Source organism: Montipora foliosa, chromosome 6, assembly GCF_036669935.1.
Source record: "Montipora foliosa isolate CH-2021 chromosome 6, ASM3666993v2, whole genome shotgun sequence".
Taxonomy (NCBI): domain Eukaryota; kingdom Metazoa; phylum Cnidaria; class Anthozoa; order Scleractinia; family Acroporidae; genus Montipora; species Montipora foliosa.
This window is the reverse complement of record NC_090874.1, coordinates 51,056,842-51,082,991: the sequence shown is the minus strand read 5'-3', so window position 1 is coordinate 51,082,991 and position 26,150 is coordinate 51,056,842. Positions and strand designations below refer to the sequence as shown.

Here is a 26,150-nt window from a genome sequence, read left to right as displayed (position 1 = left end):
GGAAACATCAAAATGAAGGACACTTGATTGAGAGTTCAAGTATTTACCATAGCAAGCATCATTATCGCTACTCAAAAGACAATTAACTTTTGTTCTATTTTCTCCATTTCGATTTTTGTTTTCCATCTCTTTTTTCTTTCTTTGAATAAGTACTCTTCAAATGCACATTCAGTCATGTGCGGTCTTGCAGCTTCAAGGATCCTTGGCAAAATTTCTGGTCAAGACGATACACTGATTTTGTAATTTAAGAGGTTAGTCGAAGGTTATCAAAAATCATCTAATAATTGTATCTGATAGCAAGTTTTCAATTAGCACTGGCCTTATAAGCATCTAGCCAGTAGATGCGAGGTAGTGAGAGAGGGGGGGGGGATCATGGCTGAAATAATTGATAGATAAGGGGGGTCACTTGCTATTTGCATACCCTAATGGGGGAGCCGCACAGAAAATTTGACATGCCCAACATTTTTCTCCCACTCCCCCCTCTACATAAATAATGACCGGTCCCTAAGTGAGGTTTAAAGCGACGTCTTATGTATCTAACAAAACTACTAAGGCTTAAATCTTGCATTTGAGATAAATTCTGTTTTATTTACAACAAAAATACTTAACTTCAATAAGTTAATTTTGCTGTGATATTTACAAGGGAGTGTAGAGGTTGCGAGTCATCCAGGCAAGTTGAACTGGAAAGGATAAACGGTGCGACTCATCTGCTCTGCCCAGTCTTCGTTGCACTTTTTCGGCTATCACATACTGACGCGGAGAATATGTAGCGATTGATCGGGAAAACTTTGAGAGATGCTGAGAGGGCGCCGCGTACCTCCACAAGTCAATCTCTTCTATTTTTTGTGCTCACTAACAGCAACTTTAAATAGGCTGGAAAAGATAAGGCTAAGAAGGCTTAAAAAGGAAAGTTTAGAAGCAATCAAAAACGAACAAGAACGAAGCACCTAGTTCTTTTTCCATTCATCGTCGAGTTCATGTCAATGAAGCTCAATCAAAGTCGTCTGTCTCATACCTAACAAAGAAATCAAAACAAAATAGTCAGAAGAGAAACAGGTCTTAAATCCAATGCAATGACAGAGATTCCGTGATCACTGTAGATACATTAGGCTTTAGGCAACAAACAAAAAAACAGCTTGGAGATCGATCTGACTAAAAAGAAGTGACGCCAATTAGATGCAAGTTCTTCCTCTCTACTTCAACATCCTCTGAAATGTAAGCAATAAATGCCGTTTTTGTAAGTGTCCCTTAACACTTGACGGGGACACTTCGGTGATGATGTTTTTGAAATTTGGCATGCATGTACGTAATTAGGAGCATTTCTGGGCTCGGTTGTTCGAAACCGATTAACTTAATCCAGGATTAGCGTAAAATTTGGTTTCACGTTTTCAACTTTCTGGCGAAAGTTTGTTTTGCTTTTTTTTGTTTTTCAAGGTTGGCTTCTTCTAATGTAAAGTTTTGCCGAATATCAGGGTTGAACAGTATCTGGGAATAGCGTTAATCGGCTTTTGAACAACAAGCCTGGTTTTTACTAGCGACGCAAGCACAAGCGGAAGCAAAATTAGCATATGCTAACTGAAAACGAACGTCGACATGAGCATCAAAATCAACGAAGACCTCCGCCATTTTGTTCAAATACTCGGAAGCGGGGAATCTGGAACGGGTGATGTAACTGGCCAGACGTAGCAAACTTCCTTGCGCTTAAAGCCGCGGCTACACGAGCGATTTTTTGCTCGCGCTGGTGATGCGATTTTTTCAAACTTTGTCGCGTCGCCAGCGCGGGATAAAAATCGCACGTGTAGCCACCCTTGAACTGGCGACACGACGGGTGAAAAAATCGCAAGAAAAAAGTCGCCAGAGTTGAAACTTTCGCGACAAAATCACAGAGATAGTTGACCGTGTAGCCACCCTGCAACTTTTTGCCCGCGCTTGCGACGCGACTAAAGACTATTTAGCCAATGAAATTAAAGTAGCAATCTCTGTTTATAGTGCCCTGGTCTCTTAAAGTATAGGATTCGCGCGGCCTTCAATTTGTCGCCAAAATTTGTCCCAAGTGTAGCCACCCTGCCGCGCAGGCGACGCGACAAAATCTGAAAAAAATCGCATCACCGGCGCGAGACAAGAATCACTCGTGTAGCCGCCGCTTAAGCCGTGTTTCGTTTTCACACGACATAAGCCGAACGCAAGCACACTGAAGCGAAAGAATAACCTCGCTCCCAGGGTCCTCTCTCTTCTTCCCTCGAGAAAGTACCAAAGTACCCTGGTTCCGGCTGGTCACGTGCCTATGAGTACAAATGAAATGCGCACGGAGGGTGAGTCCTCGCCTTTATTCAGCTCTATCTAGGCGAGGGCGAAACAGATTGTTTTTCTCTTCCAAATTCGAGTAGACTTCAAGTTGTGCTGCCTTTAGGTGATACAGATGTGATTCTAAAAGTAAAACAAGTAATTTGTATGAAAGCGTTGCGTCTAAGGAAAGATGTATTGACAGTGCTTTCAACAGGATACTAAAGATAATTACTTTGTTTGAGCTGCTTAATATCCATTCCCTTCTGTTGAGCTCAGTTGATGAGTTTAGTGAGGTTTAGTGCCCGTCCATTTACATATTTTTCTGGAATCTGCGAAAATCTAGCAGACACATGACCAGCCGCAACCAGGGTACTTTCTCGAGGGAGGAAGAGAGAAGACCCTGGGACCGACGTTGGCGTTGAGGCCCTTTTCGCGGTAAAATGAGAGCTGTTATGATCGCGCTTGCTTTTGAACTTCAAAGCTTGTTAGTTTCTTAGTTTCTTTCAGCTTTATTGGCCATAAACGAATAAATGAATAAATAAATAAATAAATAAATAAATAAATATTAGAGAGAGAGGCCATAGGGGTTAGCGCCAACGGACATGTGACCCATGCGAGACGCTACCTCATACTAAATAAAATCTAATAAAATTACAATAAAAGGACACTAATGAAAATGCTTGCGTCACTAGTGAAAACCAGATTTAAGAGCTCGACAAGTGATCTTTTTGGGATTAAAAAAATCGCTGTTACATTAATTTTTTTAATACATAGAGCAGTGCTTTTGACATGACAGGGGAAGGCAAAACAGTTAAATTTGGTGAAGGTATAAATCTAAAGCTTAGACGCTTGACCTCAAATTTAAGATCCAATCAATTTTATATTAAAATTCGTTTCTTCTCCCTTGTTTCGTTTGAAACATGTACAGTGAAACGTGTTAAAGATCATACCATGGTCTGTCATCTTGCTGATAATCACCCAAGGAATATTGTAACTGACTTCCAGAGTTTGAGTTTTCCTGTTTAAAAAAACACACAGGGATTCCGATTGTCTTTTCTTTCGGAACAAGAGGCATTTGGTTTACAGTATTTTAAACTTGTGAACTTTCTTTTTCAGTCTTTGCACCCAAGGTTACAGAAAGTCCTGGAGATAACATTGTGACCCAGAGATGTGGTGGAAAAAAAAAGGCATGACGTCACAGAATGTTGTTGAGTTTGAGTTAATGAAATTGAGTGAAGACGTTGTTAAAGTATCGGTCAACTTAAACATAGACCCTGGTAAGCAATGGAAAAGTCACCGTTACCCGATAAAGTAGCGCAATTATTTCTAAACTGATTATTCTTTAATTTTTCCGAAACCCAACATTATCGAAGGCAACTTTACTAGCTTTAATGTACTACTCGCAAAGTATATCCTATTGTTTGCTTTTACTCAGTGTTTTCATGTGAAAAACAAATTGAATTTTTTCTCAACAGAAACGGGCTTTTATCTCGGTGGGTGGAAAAACTCACCGGTACAGCTCATTGGCTCTATTCCCGTCAACTTAAGGTTTCTTTTTTGGAAATTTGTCGACCTAAGTGTGAAGATCATTCCTTGATAACTACTTCGCAATTCAAACACATCTTATCATTTCATGCACAGAGAAAATAACCGCCTTTACCGGCGCGATAACACCCCAGTTACGAATATAATCTGAGGTCCCTTTACTTGGGAAAGTCTCTTGGGAAAGGTTTGCTGTGGATTTCGAATTACTCCTCGGTTTGCAATCAAGTATACCCAAAAACTGACAAACTGCATCATGATTGATGAGCGGGTATCCTTCCGAGTGAAGGAAAAATACCTCACAATGACACTCTACTGTTTTAAATTAACCTAAATTACCATATAGTGGATTTAATTACCTCAATTATTATGACGGGCCGTTTAACGGGCGTAGTCACAGAAATATCCAATCCATCTCGGAGAGAGTTTTTAGGAATGAGTCTATGAACGGACAGACCAGTGTCAGGCAGCACTGTTCTTTCACGCCCACTTTCAGACATCCTTACCGTCTGAGGTTTGCGGTCTCGCGATATCATTGTTTCCGGCATATATGTCCATTTAGCACCATCACGACGCGATCCTGCCCTCACCGCCCGACTGTCACGTGACACGGTCCTTACCGGTGGCTTTGGCGGTACACGAGGTTTTTCATTAAAGATATCTTTTCTTTGATCCGTTTGCGCACTCTTAGTTGGAGTTTCCTTCCAGGAAACAGTTTTGTTAGTTTTTTTCTTTTCGCTAAAGGCGTTTTCTGCTACATTTTGGCGTTGAACTTTTAAATTTCCATCGCTGTCCTCTTTCGTTCGATGGGAAGCTGTGTATCCTCGGCGAGATCGCGGTCCGTTACTCCGCTGCATATTGAGTTCACTGTCACTATCGGAACTTATCGTGCTATCGGAGCTGATAGCAGGTGTTTTGCGCCTGATTCTGAAAAGCGTTCCGGCTCTGCCATCGTTGGCGGTTCTCTTTTCGTATGTGCTTGCTGTCGCATTACTTCGTTTTAGTTTGTTCGAGTCTTTTCTCGAATTATTTGTCTGAAGTGGAGATTGGGAGCGAGATGAAGATGGGGAAGTTGATGTGTCAGGTTGAACGATCGGAGGACTGGAACCTGTTAAAACACAGAACACAATACGGCTCGATGCTTTCATAAAAATGTGATCGGGAGTCAACGACTAAAGGAGAGAACAACTTAGACCTCTGGTTTGATGATCGTTTTTCCAGACCTAGTCACTTTTAGCGGATTGCTTTTTCTTAATGAGTTAATTGAAAAGTTAAGTTATGCACCTGTGACGTAATCAAAACATTTCACAATGGTTGGTCAAGTTGAAAATACATGTCTTTATTCCCATATAATCCATCTGGGGCCAGTTGCTCGGAGGATGGTTAGCGCTAACCGTTGGTTAAGAGGTACCAAACCCTATAGGTTTCCATGGTATTTAACGCTGGTTAGCGCTAATCATACTTTGAGCAACCACGGCCTGAGCGGTAAGACCTAGGTATAGAAGTGACAAGGAGAGAGTTTTTCTCTGTCCTATATTGTAGGTGGATTTCCATTACTGATAACTTATCAGTAATGGAAATCGGCCTACAATATAGGACAGAGAAAAACTCTCTCCTTGTCATTTCTATCATAAGTTGGAAATGTTCCATTTTATTGTTGATCGTGCAGTCTATTTTCAGCCTTTTGCAGTGCGTTTAACTCGATGTCACGGCGAATGGCAATATATTAGCGCATGTCGTACTAAGATAATGGTTAGTCATGAAAGGGTCATTTGATTGGTTTTCTTATGAGAATATGTCAATCATACTGCCATCAAGTAAGTTTGTTTAATAGAGCTTCGAGCTGAGTTGATTTACGTGCAAGCGCATATGTATATATTTAGGCAAGCGTAAGAGCGGTTTTCTTATGAGAATATGTCAATCATACTGCATCAAGTAAGTTTGTTTAATAGAGCTTCGAGCTGAGTTGATTTACGTGCAAGCGCATATGTATATATTTAGGCAAGCGTAAGAGCGGTTTTCTTATGAGAATATGTCAATCATACTGCATCAAGTAAGTTTGTTTAATAGAGCTTCGAGCTGAGTTGATTTACGTGCAAGCGCATATGTATATATTTAGGCAAGCGTAAGAGCGGTTTTCTTAAGAGAATATGTCAATCATACTGCATCAAGTAAGTTTGTTTAATAGAGCTTCGAGCTGAGTTGATTTACGTGCAAGCGCATATGTATATATTTAGGCAAGCGTAAGAGCCGTTTTCTTATGAGAATATGTCAATCATACTGCATCAAGTAAGTTTGTTTAATAGAGCTTCGAGCTGAGTTGATTTACGTGCAAGCGCATATGTATATATTTAGGCAAGCGTAAGAGCGGAGCTCTTCAGTTATCATTTATTGACGTTTTTGTTTTCAGACATTTTTCTGACTACTGACTTCTTACTATACGACCACTCCAGCCTGCTCAATGCTATAAATTAGTCTTTTTTCTCGTGCTCTTTCCGCTGTTTTTTTTTTCTGTCAGCATTATTCGGCCTGTTTTGTCCTGCTTGTGTTCTCTCTTTCTTCCGCTGCTCGTTCGCAATATACTTTCATCTCTTTATTCGCGGGCTCTTTCTTGCTCTCTGTCTCTCTCGTTGTTTGTCACTGATATTTCGCCTGTTTTTTCCCGGCGTGCTCTTTGCCGCTCTCTTTCATGTTGAGTATCGCTTACTCGTTGCCTACTTACTGTTTTTTCTTTTCTCTCTCTCTCTTTTCTTCTTTTCCCATTCAACGACACATTAATGAAATACTTCCCTTGTTTATGGTTGTCTCCAAAACTTATGCTTGTTTTACTTAAACACACTGTCAAATGCTGTTCGCTGGCCCGGCAACTTCCCGCCAAAAAAAGCGCGTTCAGGCAATGCGACTTGAAAATGTGAAAATACGGACAGACGGTCGTATGATGACGTCATAACCGAAATTAACAAATCGAACGTGTTTCAGCGTTGTCTGTAACTGAGAAATTTTGGTTTTTGCCACAATTCCTTGTAATCTCGCAAACTGATTGGTTAATTTGCCGTTGTCTGTAAGGGTCAAGACAACGCTGCTCGCGTCAAATCCGTCAATATGTCACGTAATTGTAATAGCCAATCAGGAACGCTCGTTTTGGAAAATGAAGCAATCAGATTACGAAAAAGTTACGTACAACACTTGCTCTTTCTTTTTGTCATGATGTTGGTCAAACTCTGAAATAAACATTTTCTTTGGCGTTGAATATTGTGACAAAAAACAAATCGAATGTAGTAGAGCGTTGTCTGTACTCTTATCGACAACGATATTCGTCATTACAGTGGTCACAACGTTTTGAACGCTGTGATGACGAATATCGTTGTCGATAAGATTACCATATTTTCTCAACAATCGTGCTCCGTGCCCGCGCCGAAATTGGGAGTTTAAGAGCCATTTTCCGAGAAAATCGAAAATCGCAAGACACTCGTAAAAAAATCGATTTTTTTTTTCTTTTGCCAAAACATCCCTTTTAGTGACCTAATTCAAGAAAAAATAGTTTTGGGTTCAAGCGATTCATTGTACGGGAGAAATAACAAAAAGTTTGAAAAATCGATTTATGGCTGGTTTTTCGCGCTTAAAAACAACAGAATCCGACCTCAATTTCGAGAAAACGGTGAACGCATAAGAAACAATCCCTAACATCGAAACTTCAGGCGAATATTATTTCGTTCTTAATCTTTGAAGCCCTAAAAGAAAATTTGAAGAAATAAGTTTTTTACATTTACAATCGACAAGTTTAAAAGGACATATTTGTGTCTCTTGAAATGTTAGAAAATGAAAGCGAACTTTAACTGTTGAAAAAGCCCTCTGGTATATGCCGCTTCTTAGTAAAACCCATATAGAATAAAGCCTTGGCTATTGAAGTAAATTAAGGGAAAGTCTTAGCTCTGGGAATTAAATACAGCCCTGACACTGGAGTAAGCAATTTGAGAATTTCATTTAATAAAATGTATGCAAATTAGACGGCCCGCTGAAGGAATTCATACTAAACAAAAGTTTAGTGCAAAAGGACTACTTACTGTTGCTAGTAATATGTTTTTACAGTGAAAGTGTTATTTCTAGCTTTCAGCTGTGTTGGTGAGAGCCGTAAATAACTTTTTATATGACGACTGAAAAACGTTTGTTCAGCCACATTGCCGCAGCGAAATCATTGAGATCGCAACTTCGAACTGAAACTGTCATCGCTTGATGAAACTCCGTTACCACAATGGTAAAATAGTTTTCTTCAGGGGAAAAAAGCAGAATTAAAATGCATTCGAAACCGTTGACTTCGATTTTGAATTTGTTTAGTTAAGATTTCAAGCCACCACAAGGTCTTATGACTTCTACTGACCCACGAATCGGTTACATATGCCAAGGTCACGTTAGCAAACTGTCACGAAATACTCAATAGCTTCTGTTTTCGGTCTTTGTTTTGTTGGTAAAAAATACATACAATTTTCACAGAACAGACCTTCTTGCTTAATTTGATTTATATATTTGTATTGGTCCAGACACATGCATATGCTGACTTGTTGTAAAAGACATTCATCACAGTTTTTGATTCAGAGTGAAGGTATAATATTTCCCAAAATATTTCAAACACAAATGTTTCCTTAATAAGTTCGTTATTCCCGAATTTACCACCTTGCAACAATCCCTACAGCAAAATAAAAAAGCATAAAATTCAACTTTATAGCTTGCTATAGTTTTGTTTCGGATTTGTTTTTTATCATTTTTCCTCCGAAACCAGGATCCCTAGCCAGGTAACTAGAAATTCTCAGTTTCATTTAGAGCTTGTTCACAACACAACTTCAAACTTGAGTGTGCTTATCGCATCCTTGAAACCTTCGAGACCTCCTCAAAATTGTTGAAAAGCCTATTGAGGCTAATAATAATCTTTGAGTTAAATTTGACCAATTCACGCCGCGAGAGGGAGAAAAAGAGAACCACTCCGCAGGGCTGAATACGCGATGTGGAGTGCTATAAAATTCCACATTCTCGCGCGTAACGCTTTCTCTAGAGACCTCTAGAAATGTTGTTTAGTGAAGAAAAACAAAGTTATCTTTGGTTAACTCAGAGAACTTGCAGAAATACCTCCAGCCTGCATAACAGGCGCTTTATCAGGGGCACCCAAGGACGGTTTCCCCCCGAATTACTTTGAAAAGACTTTTTACGCTATCCAGAGTACTTTTAGATCTCTAGGAAAGTTTTCTAAGTGGCGCTAAGAAATTTACATTTGTTCGGGCATCCTAGGGTAACTTGAGTCTTTTCGAAGTTACGAGGGCTTCAGTGTTATTTTCCCGAACATTTTAGCAGCAATTCAAAGTTTTCTGAAAGTGATAGTTTTTCGGTTCCTTTCTGCATGGCATTTTCGATTCCGAAAATTTTAGGCTTCCTTTCTCTACGAAAAACAACCTAACCTGGGGAGTGAAATGGGAAAAATGAACTTCAGAAAATCGGAGGGAATTTATTACATAAGCTTCGAAAATTGTGTACATGAATGGAACGGTCATCTAGAAATTTTTAGCCTTCCTCAAGCTATAGAAAATCCTAGGCAATGTTTGCTTCTCCGAACAGATATTTCACAGGGTGCCCCTGCTTTATGAGCTAGGCTAGGCGAAAGCGGCATTTTGCGCGAGGCGCGAAACGCGACGAGAGGAGGAAAAAATAAAGCTTTAGCTTTCTTTATCCCTCGTCTCGCGCTTCGAACTCGTTTCGCGCTTTGAGCAAATGCCGCGTTCGCCTCGCTTGGCTCATAAAGCACCTGTTATGCAGGCTAGAATACCTCTTCACATTTATAAGATAAGGTGTCATTGATTTGTTAGAGCGGGGAGAGACATTTATAACGTGCAAATAGTCACGAACTGAAAGGTAACTGACTGATTTGTAACAAGGACTCAGCCTGACAAACAAGAAATGATCTCACTCTCCGAAAAGGAACGCTCTTTTAAACATAAACAAACTTCAAAAATAAGCAAAGAAAGCAAAACAATGAACAAAATAGATTTTTTCTTGACTTAGTTATTTCGGCGAGAACAAATGGTGAATGATTCACTTCTGGAAGCAGCCTCTGAGGAGAAGTGAGAACACCGTTTAGGCAGAACTCTGCACTTTGTGTACTTTACTAGCCTGTTCACAGACTCTCTTCATTTTTAGATGCACGTATAAAAAAAGCGCGTTCCGCCCTCTCTCACGGGCAATCGCTTATCTTGTGCGCGCACCAAATTCCCAAAACAGAAAAAACGTCTGTGAGCAGGGTAGTATTTCGTAATACTAGACGGGAATAATTCAATTAAAATGAAATCGTAGAGGAACGTGCAATAGTAAGTTGCGAAACACTTCGTGACAATATATGAATTTTATTCCAGGAGCATTTGACCTGGAAATGTTATATTCATATTGTTCCCAGAGTCGAATATTTCTACACTGATGATCTATAAACAGACGTAGGGTTGTACATTTTTTCATTGGGACAGCTGTAATTGTTTCTTAATCTGTTTACAATGTGTACAAAGTATAGTACGTACAGTCGTATGTGGCAAGCTAGCGTGACCAATCTCTGCGCGTTTGTTAAATTATGCGTCATATGATCTTGTTATCCCGTCTAGTATCTGATTTAATCGCTCAATAAGAGTAATACTCACCTTGTTAACTGTGTGCTTTGAGCAGTGGTTAATTTTCATCATTGTATGTTATTTTCGGACCAAAACATAATCGGGTTTCATTATTACAGAAGCGTCTGATGACGCGTAATAAGCGCTGCGCGGGAAGTGTTTAGATAGCTCAAGCGCTGAAGTTGCTGGACACATTTTGGTCGAAATCAGTTATGGATGAGTTGCCACAAACAGATTAAGAGATGGATTTAACTTCTCTCACAACAAGCAATGGTAAGTTGTTCGTTCAACAAAACTTTGCGTTAAAAATATGAATTCATTCAGCGGGCCGTCTAATTTGCATACGTTTTATTTACTCAGATACTCAAATTGCTTACTTTAGTGTGAGAACTGTATTGGATTCCCAGAGCTAAAACTTTCCAGTAACTTAGTTCAATAGCCAAGGTTTTATTCTATATGGGTTTTACAAGGAAGCGGCATATACCAGAGGGCTTTTACAACAGTTAAAGTTCGCCTTCATTTATTAACATTTCCAGAGATACAAATTTGACCTTTTAAACTTGTCGATTGTAATTGTTAAAAACTTCTTTCTTCAAATTTTCTTTCATAAAATTAAAGAGTAAGTATGTAATAATTCTCGGCTGAAGTTTTGATGTTAGGGATTGTTTCTTATGCGTTCTCGAAGTTGCGGTCGGAATTCTGTTGTTTTGAGTACGAAAAACCAGCAAAAAATCGATTTTTCAAACTTTTAGTAATTTCTCCCGTACAATGAATCGCTTGAACCCAAAACTATTTTTTCTTGAATTAGGATACTAAAAGGGATGTTTTGGCAAAAGAAAAAAAAATTCGATTTTTTCACGAGTGTCTTGCGATTTTCGATTTTCTGGGAAAATGGCTCTTAAGAAACGACGACAGTGGGGGAAAGGACAACGCGATAAAAATGCAATAATAGGTGCGGTTACACTTACCATGGTAAATGCCATTTCCCATGGTAAATTATCCCACGGTGCCTCACACTTGGGTTTTAGTATACCGTGTTAACTAGGGGTCACACGTTACGAAGATTACCGAGGTAAAACGAAATCTCACGCAATTCATTGGCGGGAAATTTAATCACAACTTCATCAGCATAGCGATTGGCTCTTGTACCTCGGGCATCAAAACACCCTTCCAACTTCCCACGTTAAATGTCATGGGCGCTTCCACTGATCTTTTTGACGTATCCATGGATATTTAACACGGGAAATTTACCTCGGGAAGCGTCGGTCACACTACTAAATACAGTTTCCCGTGGTAAAAAGGCAATTTACCACGGTAAAAGTGCCCCGTGTAACCGCACCTAATATCATTGGTTAAACAAGGAAAAAATGATCGTGCTGCACGTTGCTGCACGTGCGAAACGCATCTTAGCACATATTTTTGTGGTAGTCTGCATAATAACGACGTGAAATCACTTTAATTGGAAATTTGAGGTTTTGACGACAACTTCTTTTTAGGATACTTCACTATCATTGTACGACGTGAACGAGAGGGGCTAATCGTGAAAGGCAAACGATAGTGTAAAGTCATATTTTGAGGTGACCTTTTCGTCAACAAGTTCCGAATATCTTTGCGAGAACAAAGTTGATTTATTGTTGGAAAATTATACGCAGACAACTTGTCTCGTTTCCGACAATGTCTAATGCTAACGCTCAGATGGATTACATGGGAAAAAAGATAGCACCTAAAATATACAAGTGTTCCACAGCCAACGTTTGCAAAAAACACACCACTTCTCAAAACCACGTACGGTATGTGTAAAAGACAGCTTACAAGAGAGTTAAGTGGAATGTAAGTTCCAGTCATGGGCTACAAAAGTGAAAAAATATATTGCTAAAAAATCCCTACTGGGTGATCTGCAAGAAATCTATAAATCCACCCGTAAGGCCGACTTGAGACCATTATGGCGATCAACACGAGCATCTCGCTTCGAGAGCAACAGCACGATATAACTCAGTGTCGACGAGAAAAGTGGCATAAAAAATACTACATCCACATATTGCAGAGTAAAAACTGTAAAAAACACAGGTTACCTTTTTCAAAAGACTCATCCGCAAACACACCAATACTCGCATCAGGATTTAGCCTTGTTCTAATCAGCGGTGCTTCCTCTACCTTTTGCGCATGCTTGGACATAACGAGTCTGCGAGTATTAGCTGCTATTTGTTTCCTGTAATAAATGATACGTAATTTAAAAAATTTTCATCCTCGTGAAGCACTGGCAATTATTGTGCCTATAAAAAGCTGAACAAAAACTACCAATAGCACAATCTCAAAAACGAAAATGGATTGTACTAAAGGATCGCCCTAGTTCCCGGACTCTTATTACCGACGAAGGGTACCCCACAATGAAGGGAAGGTAAAATCTGCAAAAAGGGTGCGCATCCTTAGACAAAATTAAAACGAAGGAAATTACTTTGCTGATTTTAGTGAACATCTTGGCCGTCTAAATTCTTGCACGCCAAAGGAGTGGTTGCATGGATGCGTGGTAACTCAGCTACTATCGTTAGCCTTTCTCTTTCTTGACGCCATTTTGGATTTCGTAAAGTAGCGCTCTGTAAAACTACTGACAACGGTTAAACTTTAATCCGGTTCGTCAGTTCCGTGTGAACGGAGCGAAAATAATGCACGGTTCCGTGCGGACAAAATGGCCGGTCAAATTGTTCAACCGGAAGAAAATTCGTCCGGTGCCATGTGAATCGGGCCTTTGTCGCTGGCAAGTTTTCCTGGGCAAGACGGCGGCTAAGGGTGATAGAAACCGAAATCTCGAGGGAAAAACTCTGGGAACAAGGTTAGCCGTTACATTTACTCGCGCTATTCAAGAGTTTAAGAGACGCCGATGGTTACGGCAAACGACAACACCACAAAACAAGAATATCACTGGTTAAGAGGAAAGGCAATCGCTCTGCACATGCAGAGCTCTCCGTAAGAACGACGTGAAATCATCAAATCTGAGGTTTTAACGACAACTTGAGTATACAAATGCCAACCTTTCATTTCTCATTTTACCCTGAAAACGCGCGTACCCAATTTATTTTTAGGATACTTCGCCCACATTATAGGAGGTGAACGAAATGGAATAATCGCCAAAGACTTTAACATGATCGAGCAAAGTTATATTTTGAGGTGACGCTTTAGTCGACGTCACCGTCGTAGATCTCAAAGCCCCTATTAACTAAGACAAGAAAGAAAGTTATGCAATACCACTCAGAGGGTTTGACTTACGCCATGATCAACTGCATCGATGCGTTGTCTGCACTTGAATCAGACATAGGAGAAGATACATTTGAGCCAATGGAGTCGACGCTTTCTCTAGTGTCCAGTCTTTTTCGCTGCTTCGACGCTTCGAACTGGCTTGTGGTTTTGCTGAGCAGCGGTTTATGGTGTGACTCATTCACATAAGACTGATGGAGAGATCTAATACCAAAAATTAAACGTGACTGTACGTCGTTTTCAATGCTCCTACAAGAAATTGCAACCTTTTGCAGGGATGATTTCAAGCAAAGGCCCATATTTGCTTTTTATCCTTTCGTGGATTAAATGTTACGTAACTTTAAACGGGCCTTCACAAGCAGTTTGGCCAAGAAGAACTTACTAATATATAAACAGGAAATTTTGAAGTCCTTGTAGCATGCAAAAGAAAATACAACTGATGGCCAATTTGGGCATGACTGAAATTTAGAGTCGCTTTTGACCCGCTAACGCTCCCTTTCAGTTGATTTGCAGAGTTTCGGGGTGGTGGTCAAATTTTAAAAATATTTACTTTCTTCTCTCCCAAATAGGCCTTTCTCGATATATTAAAATTCAGCTTGATAGTGAGGCAGTGAGGACAAAGACAAAGGAAAGTGGATGATATGTAAATAATTTTTCACATTCATTCCAACGTGTTTCTATTGTTTTTGCCCTCACTGCCTCGATATCAAGCTGAATATTTAATATTTCGAAAATGGCCTATTGAAAGATGTAAGAAGTTCAAGGACTTATGAGAGCTTTCGAAGAATTTTCAAGGATAACAGAGTTAGCACACCGAAGCCTATAGATTGCCTTTTTGGCCCTCTTTTCGAGTTTCAAAATACTTCCGGGGTAATCAAATGTTTAATCTGCTCACCGTTCAGAAATGAAACCATTGAGGCTCTCTCCATCTGGTGAACCGCTGGCCCGAATTGTATCGCTATGCCGCATATCTGATATTTTAGTACCCAGTCTGTCGTCAAAAGATTTCGATTCTCCGTTACCACTAGTGTCACTCTGAAGAAAAGGCACAAACAAAGGTCGCATTCGTAAAACTTGTTCAACTTAAAATTTTAAACTTTATATTTCTATGATGCAACGGAATGACTTACTGAGGAAACATCAAGTTCTAACCTTGTTCAACCGCAAAAAAAAAAGATCTTTCCTAAAGTAAATCAAAGCAAAACAGGGCTTTTAATTTGCTGATGAGCTCTTGTCGAGTTCTGTCTATTAAACTGGTCGTTTGGCTAATTATCTGTCCTCACCCTTTGCCAGAGCACGAACGATCTCTGATTCAGGCATTGTTCTGAGAAGTTGAAACCGCTCTTTCAACTACTGTTTAAAGAAAAAATAATCCACGGCAAATTTTTACCTGATCTCCACCGACGACTTCCGGTCTGTCTGGCAGCATACCAGACCTCGCTCGACTTTCAAGGGCCTGTTGTTCAAAAATATGAAAGAAAAGAAATGCTAGTTGGTTGAGCATCGGGCTGTTATGCGGGAGGTTGCGAAATCGAAGCTCGCAGCCGGACCAACACTCAGGATCTTAAGTGTCGTCTGCAAATGTTTAGACATTCAAGTCTTCGCGGATAGGGACTATAAGCCGTAGTCCCCGTCTCACAAATATCCTTCATTCGGCTCATAAGTTCCCTGTGGGCCGTTAATGAACCCATACACTATTCGAGAAGAGTAGGGGATGGAGTCCCTGGCGTTGTGGCCGTCCTATTCTCTCCAGCCAGCAGAAACAGCCATAAGTCAAAAAGGGACGTTGCCAAGTGCTGGAACATGTAGATGTAGAAAGCGACAAAAAGTTGCGATAAGAAGAGACGTTTCGAAAGGACGTTTCACAGTCATTTCCAAATTCGAGTTGGAAGAGAAAGGAAAGAACTAATACTTGTCCCTTTACGCATTTTTATCGCCTTGTACAAATATCTTTAGATTTTCCTTCTTTTACCTGGAAACTAATTCTGAGGTCGTTCTTTTTCAGTCGCTGCTTTTTGTGATGAAATGTGACATAGAAACATCATTATAAACGCTGTTAGAGCTTGAATGTGATGACCTACTACCGGGACAAGGCTACTAGTAACTCGACTCCCATAGCCTTTGCAGCTGGCAGTTCTGTTGTTGCGGACCGACCGCGAGAGATTTCGAGTGGCGCAGACTAGACTAGAAACATATCAGAATCATGTGGGGAGATAGCCGAATGTCTGAGAAGGGTTGGCACTATATTAGAAACTGCAAGAAGAGTCAGGAAAGTTGTGGATCATTGTTTAAAGTGAACCGCACCTATGAATACTTAAGGCCACTGGTTGCAGCCTACTATCACAGAAAATTTACAACATCTTATCTAAGAAGAACAACGATAATAACACTAATAATAAAATTGAAATAATTTTCTCCCTGAATACGTGCCTCAAGCTTTTGTCTGAGTTCTTTATTTTCGTCTTTGCATTCTTTAAGCTCTCTGTGCAACTTTGCTACACGCACGGAAAGTAACCAGCAGGATTCTTCCATAACTAAATACCGGCCACAACTGGTTTGACCGGCTGTATATGCATAATCTGCGGGAGATCGGCCATCTCTATCTTCAGAGGTCACGTCAATATTGTGATCGACAAGGGCTTGGAGACAAGTCATATGACCTTCCCTGGCTGCAATATGCGCTAGAGTCACGCCTGATAAGTCTGTGACATCTGGCAAAAGAGACAAAGTTGTATTTAGCCACTGATTAAACTGGACACTTCAAGGCTGCAATGCAAGCCATCAGATTGCAAAAGTGGTTATTACTGTTGGCAGATTAAAAATGTTTTAGTTATCGTTACATGTAGTCAAAACTACAGGTTCCAAAGGCAATGTATAACGATGTATTACGTTTTTTCTGAATTGCCTGTATTCTCGTCCCCAGAGGCCGCGATTCTTTCGGTCAGCACCAAGAATAACGTCATGTGGCTAACCTCTGGCTGGTTCTGAAACACGTGCAGTCTCTCTGGAGGTCTATTTTGGTAACCGCTAACAGCTACTAATTGTTTCAACTTTCTGAGATTGCTCAGACGAACCGGAAGTCCGTGATTCGCGGACTTCCTTGTTCGGAACCAGCCAGAGGTTGCCAGAGGTCGTTATTCTTGGTGCTGACCGAAAGAATCGCGGCCTCTGGGAACGAGAATGAGTTGCATGTTTGCTAGAACCTTTGACGAACTGCTCAAAAGGTGGCAAGGCGGAAGCAGAATTATATGAAAGAACACCTAGGCACCACCTTTAAACTTGGCAGGAAGGGAACAGGGGTATCCGTGGAGAACTACACACCCTCGTATGAAAGGACACTTATCATCTCTCTAGGTGGAGCAAAGTTTGGTGTCATTACTGAGAACACCGTTGTGACAATCAAAGCATTAAAGTTCATTAATTGTCTGAAATCTTCCCGATCCAAGAATAACAATGTTTGAAAAAGTCCTGGTTCCCCACTAGCTTTGTCTTACCAAGTTCCAAACAGTTATCTCTTGTGTAAGCTAAGAGACATCTAAGACACTCCTCATGTCCATTCTGTATGGCTGCATGTATCAGTGCAGATCTACTAGCATTGCTTGTCATTTCATTGGAAGCAGATGTTTTTTCTAGAAGCCACTCTACACATCGAACACTGCCATGCTAATTAAACAAGAACAAAAAATAAGAGATAAAAACTTGTTCACCTGCTTGAAAGTTATTGGGTTTCAATGAGGTCTCCATAAACTCCAATTTTTCATTTCATATTATATTGCTCTGTGGCCGGTTGCTCAAAGCCTGGTTATTCCTAACCATTGCTAAAGAGGTATTAAAACCTATAGGTTTCCATGGTATTTAACGCTAACCATGATGCTTCGAACAACCCCGTCTGAATGGTACTAAATTGTCCTACACCTGTATTTATTTGTTGTCTCAAGAATTGTGCAACTGTCATGACAGCTGGTGGGAGCATTTTTTCTGCAGCAGGCATTGCTCACTAGTGATCCAGCTCAGGGATTTAAGTGCGCTCGCTTAATGCAAGGCATCATACCACTATCAAGAAAGCAGTGGCAAATTGGTTTAAGTAAAGAAATGCAGTCGTACAGATACTTCCAGGTTAGGCTTACCTTCACTGCAACAGCCAAAGGAGTAAGGTTTTCGCCATTTGTTATATTTCTCAAACAATCATTTGGCAAATGGCCGACCAGCCACTGAAGGGTGGATACACTTCCAGCTTCAGCCGCCTTATGAAATGCCGTGTTGGCAAATGCATCTGTAATTCTGACAGCCAATTCACTAGTACCACCCAGCTTACTGTATGCTTCTTGCTGTCAAACAATCAGTTTCTCAATCAATCAATTAATTAGGCTATCAATTATTAAGTTAATCAATTAATCAGTGGCCAAGGTTATGAGTTGGGAAGTTTGTTTGTTATTTATTTGTTTGAGCAGGTTGATGTTTTGGCAGCTATTCAGCTGATGTGGACCAGCTATATCCACCTACCCATACACTGTGCGGGGCTGTCATTAAGGGCCGGGGGCCGGGGATTTCCCAGGGGAAAAGAGGAGCATGACTCCCCGGCTACTTTAAAATAGAACCTAAAATAGCTTTGAGAAAGTCTACATTGAGAATGAGTAAACTTGAAATTTCTGGAACACGCGAAACCTCTGCATTTCTATAAATGTCAGTTTGAATTCATCCACAAAAAGTTTAAGGACTTTTGAGAGGTTTCCGTTGCATGAAATGTCAGCGTCAAAGTAGACGCACGCGAAAATTCTCAGTTGTCAATTTCAATATGTAAAGAATTGAGGCAGAAGAAACTCGAGACCTTTTTTTACGAGTGCAGCCTCAAGTTAATCGAGTCAAAGGAATGTAGACCCCAATATCTTCCCATTTACACGTGTAAGTAGCCAATACAAGATCATTCAGACTCTTGTTTCTTCCTTTCCTATTTGTATCGGGCAGAAATGCACTGCGCTGAGCGCTCAAGAAAAACAGAAGTGTCATTTTGCACTGCAGACGTACATGTATATTTCACTGTAATGCGTCCGCGTTCGCGGGCTAACAGTAGGGACTTTACGATCTACGACGGCGACATCGACGAAAACGTCACCTCAAAACATAACTTTGCACTATCGTCAGTTTCTCACGGTTAGGCCATTTCGTTCGCGTCGTACAATGTGGGCGAAGTGTTCTAAAAATAAATTGGCACAAGCAGTTTCAGAGTAAAAATAGAGAATTACAGATTCACATTTGTGCGCTTGCGTTGTCGTCAAAACCTCAAATTTGGTGATTTCACGTTGTTGTTGTGCAGAGTACCGCACGAATATTTGCTAAAATGCGTGCGCACGTGCAGCACGATTACTTTTCCTCTTTTAACCAATGATATCGTCGTATCGTGGCGTTCTCATTGACGACCGCATCGTAGATCGTAAAGTCCCTAGTCAGAGCGGCGCGAAAAATCTCGGCACGGAATGTTCTGGAGATACATTACGTATCATGGTTATGTTCAAATTATTATGATTGGGAAGAAACCATGCCAAAAAAAAAAAAAAATCAAGGACTGCGGATTCAAAGAGGCTTTCCCTCCACAGTTCCAGAGAGAACGCCTGAAGCATTTCGCCAGTTTTCAACAAGCAAAAGAAAAAACTAACCACTGCAACAAATTTGACGTCTCATTCTGAGATGATTCATCGTAGTTCTCTCTTTAAAGTTGCTTTCTTCCCTGAGAATTCATTCATGTACATGAGACTGTTAAGTGAAATATTGAATTATTTATTTTGAGTAATTACCGATAAATTTTGCAGGTACCATTTTGGAGTGGGGAGGAGAGAGTGGGGAGTGTCTCTTGAAAATGGTTCCCCGCCTACTTTTTTTCTATACCTGGCAACTTAAAATCTTAGTGACAGCCCTGTACACTTACAAACAACAGCCACAACACTGGGGACTCCATCCCCTTCACTTAATGAATAGTGTCTGGGTTCTTTAACGTCCCACAGGCCACAGGGAACTTATGAACATGGAAAATATTTGTGAGATGGGGCCTACGGTTTATAGTCCTTATCTAAGAAGACTCAAAAGTCGAACCATTTACAGATGAAATTACAAAGGCAGCACTTTCTCCTCAGTTATTTTAAGATCCTGAGTGTTAATCCGGCTGGGGTTCAAACCCACAACCTCCCAGGTGGCAGCCCGATGCTCAACCAACTGAGCCACCTGTGTGCACCAACTGAGCTACCGGTGTGCAGTTCAATTCATCAGACAGTCAATTAGACAGCAAGTCATCTGATCCTTCCATTAGAATCAATCAATCAATCAATCAATCAACCTGTCAGTTTAGACAACTGTTCTGAGTCAGTCCACTGGTTATTATTAAGTCACAGAATTTGTTATTCATTGCCAAAGTCATACAGGGTCATGAAATCCCTTGTTGGGCAGAGTACAGAAGAAATGAGCATCGGTGTTACATATGTGATTGCAATCAGGCCCAGTATCCCTTAAGTGAGCATAGCCTTAATTTCACAGTGCTGGGCATTAGCTTGCTAAAAGGCCGTTTACACGACAGAAAAATTTGGGTCTGGACCCGTCAAGAAAGCGGTACAGACCCATAACGTTTGTAAAGAAACAATGGAGTTTCTGCAGGGCCATAGGTGCCTATGGCCCTGTAGAAATTCCAGTGTTCCCTTACAAAAGTTATGGGTCCGTACCGCATTTTTGACGGGTCCGGATCCAAATTTTTCTGTCATGTAAACGGCCTTTAAGTCTTCAAACAAGCTTAGAACAACATGCCCAGAACAAAAAAAAATCATAGAAAGTACCAAATACCTTAAATCAAAAGCGCTGAAATCATTTAAATTATTTACCAGTCTTTTTAAGTCTCCTTGGTAGGCAGCTTCAAGTAAAACATCTTTCCAGTCATCTTTGTTCAAGTTTCCATTTGCTTCACTCCAGTCCCTTACTTTTGAAATGGATGCCTGTACCTTGGAAATTCTTAAAAGCTGCTCTTTGAGTTGAGCCTGTGATTTATCTGCTTGTTTTGCCTGTGTATGTTTTGGCTGAGATCTCCACAATGCTGTGTTGTCACTGCTTGGAAGTGGTGCATGACTACTTGCAGTAAAATGGTTTTCGTCTAGTGCTGACTCTGCATGAATGTTGAGAAGAGATGCTGTGCTAGCAATGGAGTTGTAATCATCAAAATCATATTCTTCTAAATCAATGTCCCCATCCTAAAAAAATGAAAAATAATAATGACATTTTTATTGTTTATCTTCAAGTGCTTCATGCTGGAGATGGTTTTAGCCTGCGAGCACCAAGGGCTATATTAACGGTGAGGAGAAGGGATAAAGCATTGAGTATAAGATTATTACACCTGAAAGTCCTGTGGATTTCGGTCCAATGCTTTCAAACACTCATCTAGGTACTGGTCATCTTGTTCAAAGCTCCTTGGTTCATCAATAACTGAATTAGTCTCTTCTAAAATATTTGTCAGGATAAGATTTTTTTGCTTTCCAGTTCTGCAGTAAAAAAATATATATATATGTCAATACATTTTATAATTTTCAATTATGCAGAAAAGTAGACACCTTAACTCCAGTAAGAAATGAGCCAATGACAGATGCCTTTCATATCCCTAATATGTACACATTAAATAATAAATGATTGTGGTTTGCCTCTTTTCTCGCCTTTTAAAATTTACCACTGACAAACGCAAACATTAGTGCTTCAGTATACTTTTCCTTTTTCTTCCTGCCCGACTATCTTTGTTTTGTTACGTTATCAGCTGAAAATAAACAGTTTAATTCTTGGACTCTGTAGCCTGCGTAATCAACCATTATTGGACTGTTCTACTGTCTAGAAAATTACATAACATTTGACTTGATTTGCTTTCATTATTAATTTCAGTTTACAGTTTCCCCAATTAGTGCTCCAGCGCTAGATTGACTAGACACTTAAATAGAGTTCCTTTCCTTTCCTTTTAACACTTGTGATCAGATTGGCTTGTTAAGTGTTTATACTCTGCAGATGTCCCTTTTGTCTTCAATGTATGATTTTCCAAACATATGGAGGCCCCTTCACCCCAACAGTGACAACAATGAATGCATTTATTATAATCAACTTTAAATGGTACAAATTAAATCACTGAAGCCCTTCAGCTGTGTCAAGGGTGTATGTACCTGTGTGAAGTGCTGTCAGATGCAAGCAAATCTCTGTTGTTCTTATTGAATGTTGCATTTTTGTTTGCTTTGTATGACTTGAACATCAGTCCCACAAATTTGCTGCCTCCTTCATCCCAGCTGTTGATTCATGACAAAAGTAAATTCATGTCTAGTTGAACGAAATCTGTATTTAATGATCATTTTCTCTTAGCTCTGCAATAAAAAATACTACTACCTTGAGAAATTGTTCAACCTTCAACATGATAAATTAATGGCTAGAACAAAGCCAACAATATATTTATAAAATGCTGTAAAAATAGCAGGTATGTTTTCATCCCTCCTTGCCCAATATGCAAACCACAAAATTTGGTTTCAGTACTTACTTTTCACTTGTTCAGGGCACAATGTATGATCCCACCAAATAACTTCCACTGAGGTATGTAGGCTTAACAATAAACTTAAAGTGGTTCAAACCAGTTTCAACACATTCAAGAGACCTTGTTATTAGAAGGGTTGACACTACAGCACTTTATCACGTAACAGCAATGTTATGGTGCCATGTAAAACATCAATTATTGCTGAACAAGATGCCATCATTTTTGTGACGTAACAAGTTACCATGGCAACAGGAAAGCCTTGCAAACCCCCTACATTTTGGTTTTAGTTGTTCATATCTGAAAAATGAACTCGGTGACCCCAATTTTTTATTACACAAAAGTGATCAGCAGGCCAAGATGAAACTTTCTGCAGAGTTAAAAAAATTCTGTGGAGCGGATTCAGAGCTACCTTAAATGTTCAATTACCTAAGGTGGCTCTGCATCTGGCATGCTGATTGCATTTCAGAAATAAAAAACGGGGCTCACTGAGTTCGTTTTTGAGATATGAGCAGCTAAAGCCAAAATATGGGGTGTTTTTGCAGGGTTTTCCTGTTGCCATGGTAACTTTTCTACATCACAAAGATGAAGAAGCATTGTGATGGAACCGATGCAAGGTACAAAAATTTGAATCTGAAATAACTATTACGGTAGCATCACCCATTCTATGCTAGTTGCATTGCAACAAAACATGCCAGTAACTGGCGCCAGGAAGAAAAGTGCAGCCCATTAGTTGTAATATAAACTCCATTTAACACAGTTTTTGGGTAACACAGAGCAGAGAAGAGGTAATTCAGTGCAAAAAAGGTACCAAACCAAGCATCACGATTGGTCAATGATCAAAGGAATTCACAGTGTGATTGCTTGATAGAGTGGTTTTCAATTGAATGTCAAAAGTAATTAGAGAATTGCTTTGGTTTATGATTACTTCACTCAGTGATTGGTTCAAAGTTCTAGTGCCATTTTTTCAACCAATCAGAAGTGAAACCAAAACCAATCATCGCTCGCGCATGCACATTTTCCCGTGCTTTGTGTCGGCTACATGTAATTTCTTCAAGTTTTGATTGGTTTACTGGGTGGTCTCCGTCCTTTTTGACTGGCCAAAGTAATTACTTTGGTTTTGGTTTTATGACACTCAATTGAAACTCACTCTAAAGTGGTTTTCAATAGCGTGTCATAAAATAACTAACAAAGTAATGACTTAAACTGACCACAGCAGGAAAAAATCATGGACAAAATTGCGTGTGCAAGTCACGATTGGTTTTGGTTTTCATTGGTTAATAAAGTGGCTTGAGACTTTAAAAGCAATCACTATGTATAGCAATTGCAATTGCAACAGACCTTATTGGAGAAAGAGCCTGCAGGCACAATTTCTTTTGATTGAAACTACATGCAAAGGAGGCTTAAGGGTCAATTCGATACAAAATGACCCCTTAGCCTTGTTCATGTGGCAAAACTGCTGATAACTAACGATAAGGGCTATTGCAATTGCATCATTACTTTTGACAGTCATTTAAAAACCGCTCTATGTATGTGTCACTTCTGCTTAATTATGATACCTATTTTTCAATGCATATATTAAGTAATCACATAATTTTTTTTTGTGCAATTTGGAATAAATAAGCACTTGTAGAATTTTTAAAGGCTACAAATTGCACTGGGCTCCTGCAATTTTGTCGGTCTTTGAAACACTTCACTGGAGCACCTTTATTCCACATGTGATTACCATTTCTAACTGTGAACTGAATAAATATAGGAAATGGTATGAACGTGAGTGCATTTCGTGATTTTATGGTCACGAGTGATGCTTTGAAAGTTCTTAATAGGCAAATGCAATTTGAGAACTTTCAAAACATCAAAAGTGACCATACATCACAAAATGCATGAGCAAGTTCCTACGATTTTTATTTATTATATACTCAACAAAATCACTCCATCACTTTGTTTCCATAGCAACTTGCATATTGCACTCTATAATGTCTTTTGCACTTGATAACCTATTCATGCATTCATCATTGGCCAATCAGAAACACAATATTCTGTTGAGTATATAATAGCAGTAGTTTAGAAGGTCCATGAATACAGATAAAATTTAAACATATTTTCTGCGTCTCAAGGTTTAAATTTCGATGCTAACTATCAATGTGACTTTTGAGTCAGGATTTATTATTATTATTATTATTATTATTATTATTATTATTATTATTATTATTATCATCATCTCAGACTTGCCTGATGGCTATCCAATATTAAGCACTTAATGACTGGCCCCAAGGGAAACAGTGAGTTTTGTTTCCCGAGACCCTCAATGTTCCGCGAGGCGAAGCCGAGGGAAACATTGAGGTCGAGGGGAAACAAAACCCACTGTTTCCCGAGGAGCCAGTCATTAAGTGTTTTGTTATACCTCCCAACTCAAAATAGAACAATACACAGATAAAAATTATTTGCTTGACGTCGGCTGGCATACAGATTTGCCGCCGTTTCAAAGGTGCACGACCTGATCACGTGTGAGTCGAAAGTTCAAGTTTTTGTTGCCCTAGGGCGTCATGAAGTTTTGTTCGCCCTCTGTAGGGCGTCATGGTGTTTTGACCAATGACACGTGACACGTTCTCCTCCAATCAGAAAACGTATTTGAGTGGGAGGTATAACAAAAAATATTGTACGATAAGTGCTTAAGCAAATAAAATCACCGGGAGTTCGTACATTTAATTTCTCAATTGTTTCGTAAACAAATTTCAAGATATAACCACAAAATAAACGACTCGAAGTTTGTTTATGAAAAATTAGAATCATTGATAAGACCGGTGTTTCTGATAACCGAGTAACTACGTACTCGAAAAGTTAGCGCTGCGTTTTCGAAGAGCGTAATTTTTGAGGATCATATGGATTTTTTTTGGAGAGCCTGCCTTAAATTCTTGAAACCCACGCTGAACCATGATGTGTATAAAAGTTAGGTTTTAGAAATGAACAAACATGTTCAAGAAAAACAGTTGTGGGAAAACGGATTTTAAATTAAAGAGGAACAGCGATCGAAGGTCAAGTCACACAATCCGGTTTTGACGAACGGTTAAAAATACTCGCACGAATTTTTTCATCATATAGACAACGGGAAAGTACAATTCCTCATCAATTTAAGACGCGTTTATATAACGTTAGTTTCCCATCTAGCATAACGATATTACACAGCAAGGCGCTTCGTCACACATCTTTGTGTGCGTACAGAATTATTGTTGACATTGTCGTTCAATATTTACACAAGCTTTATCGTTTGAGATCTAGCTTTTCGACTCACAAGTAATTAAAGTGTAGTTACAGTACCTTAAAGGATGGAGATATCAATGTGAGAGCTTCCAATGTGAACGAACTACTAAGAATAAATTTACACTTGGACAACAACGGAAGACCGACGAGTCAACGAAACGTGGAAGGATCAAACAAGAGTGAGATGTTGAGAGAATTTACACGCACGTCATTCACGGGTCCTTACTAAATCCTCATTTTCCCCTCCACATAAAGTACTCTTTTATAATCAAATTAAGAGACACTTAACATAGTTTTGAGTTTTGAGTTTTTGAAGGAATTTAAAACGAACGAAGCCGTCGAATATTTATATCATTGTTGGACGAACGATTCGAATTCTCATTAATAGACAAGTGAACCGAAAAGCCGCAGGCAGGCGTTGTAACAAAGTCACTAACAACACCATAGAAGATACAGTTTTGCTTGATAAATCAACCGCTTGAGAACAATATTGAATGCATGGCTCGCAAAAAAAAACTGATGCTTTACCTTAATCAAATCAGGCGAATTGACAGTTGCATCCAGTTCATGAAAACTTTACACATTGCTAAAATTATCTTTTTTATTTTATTTTAAAATATTTTCCGGGTCGGCGATTT

General features: G+C 39.6%; 1 protein-coding gene across 1 annotated transcript; it reads right to left on the bottom strand.

Annotated features, from left to right (window-relative positions):
• Window positions 1-843: 843 nt before the first annotated feature.
• On the bottom strand, window positions 844-25,676 carry LOC138007660 (synphilin-1-like). Its single transcript, XM_068854697.1, has 14 exons — window positions 25,570-25,676; window positions 21,896-22,015; window positions 21,091-21,235; window positions 20,585-20,947; window positions 17,849-18,049; window positions 17,216-17,384; window positions 16,152-16,432; window positions 15,112-15,177; window positions 14,617-14,756; window positions 13,734-13,925; window positions 12,542-12,678; window positions 4,188-4,936; window positions 3,237-3,304; window positions 844-1,015 (listed from the first exon to the last, which is right to left on the bottom strand). Exons 2-14 carry the CDS (start codon window positions 21,979-21,981, stop codon window positions 991-993), a joined length of 2,622 nt encoding a protein of 873 aa, XP_068710798.1. The 5' UTR covers window positions 21,982-22,015; window positions 25,570-25,676; the 3' UTR covers window positions 844-990.
• Between the last annotated feature and the right edge of the window lie 474 nt (window positions 25,677-26,150).

Bases quoted from the DNA above. Each gene is read 5' to 3' on its own strand.
- LOC138007660 (XM_068854697.1), bottom strand. From the start codon at position 21,981: ATGTTCAAGTCATACAAAGCAAACAAAAATGCAACATTCAATAAGAAC. The intron at 21,236-21,895 runs GTACATACACCC...TTTTTACTGCAG, and splicing joins TCTGACAGCACTTCACACAG to AACTGGAAAGCAAAAAAATC. The intron at 17,385-17,848 runs GTAAGCCTAACC...TTGTTTAATTAG, and splicing joins CTTTGGCTGTTGCAGTGAAG to CATGGCAGTGTTCGATGTGT.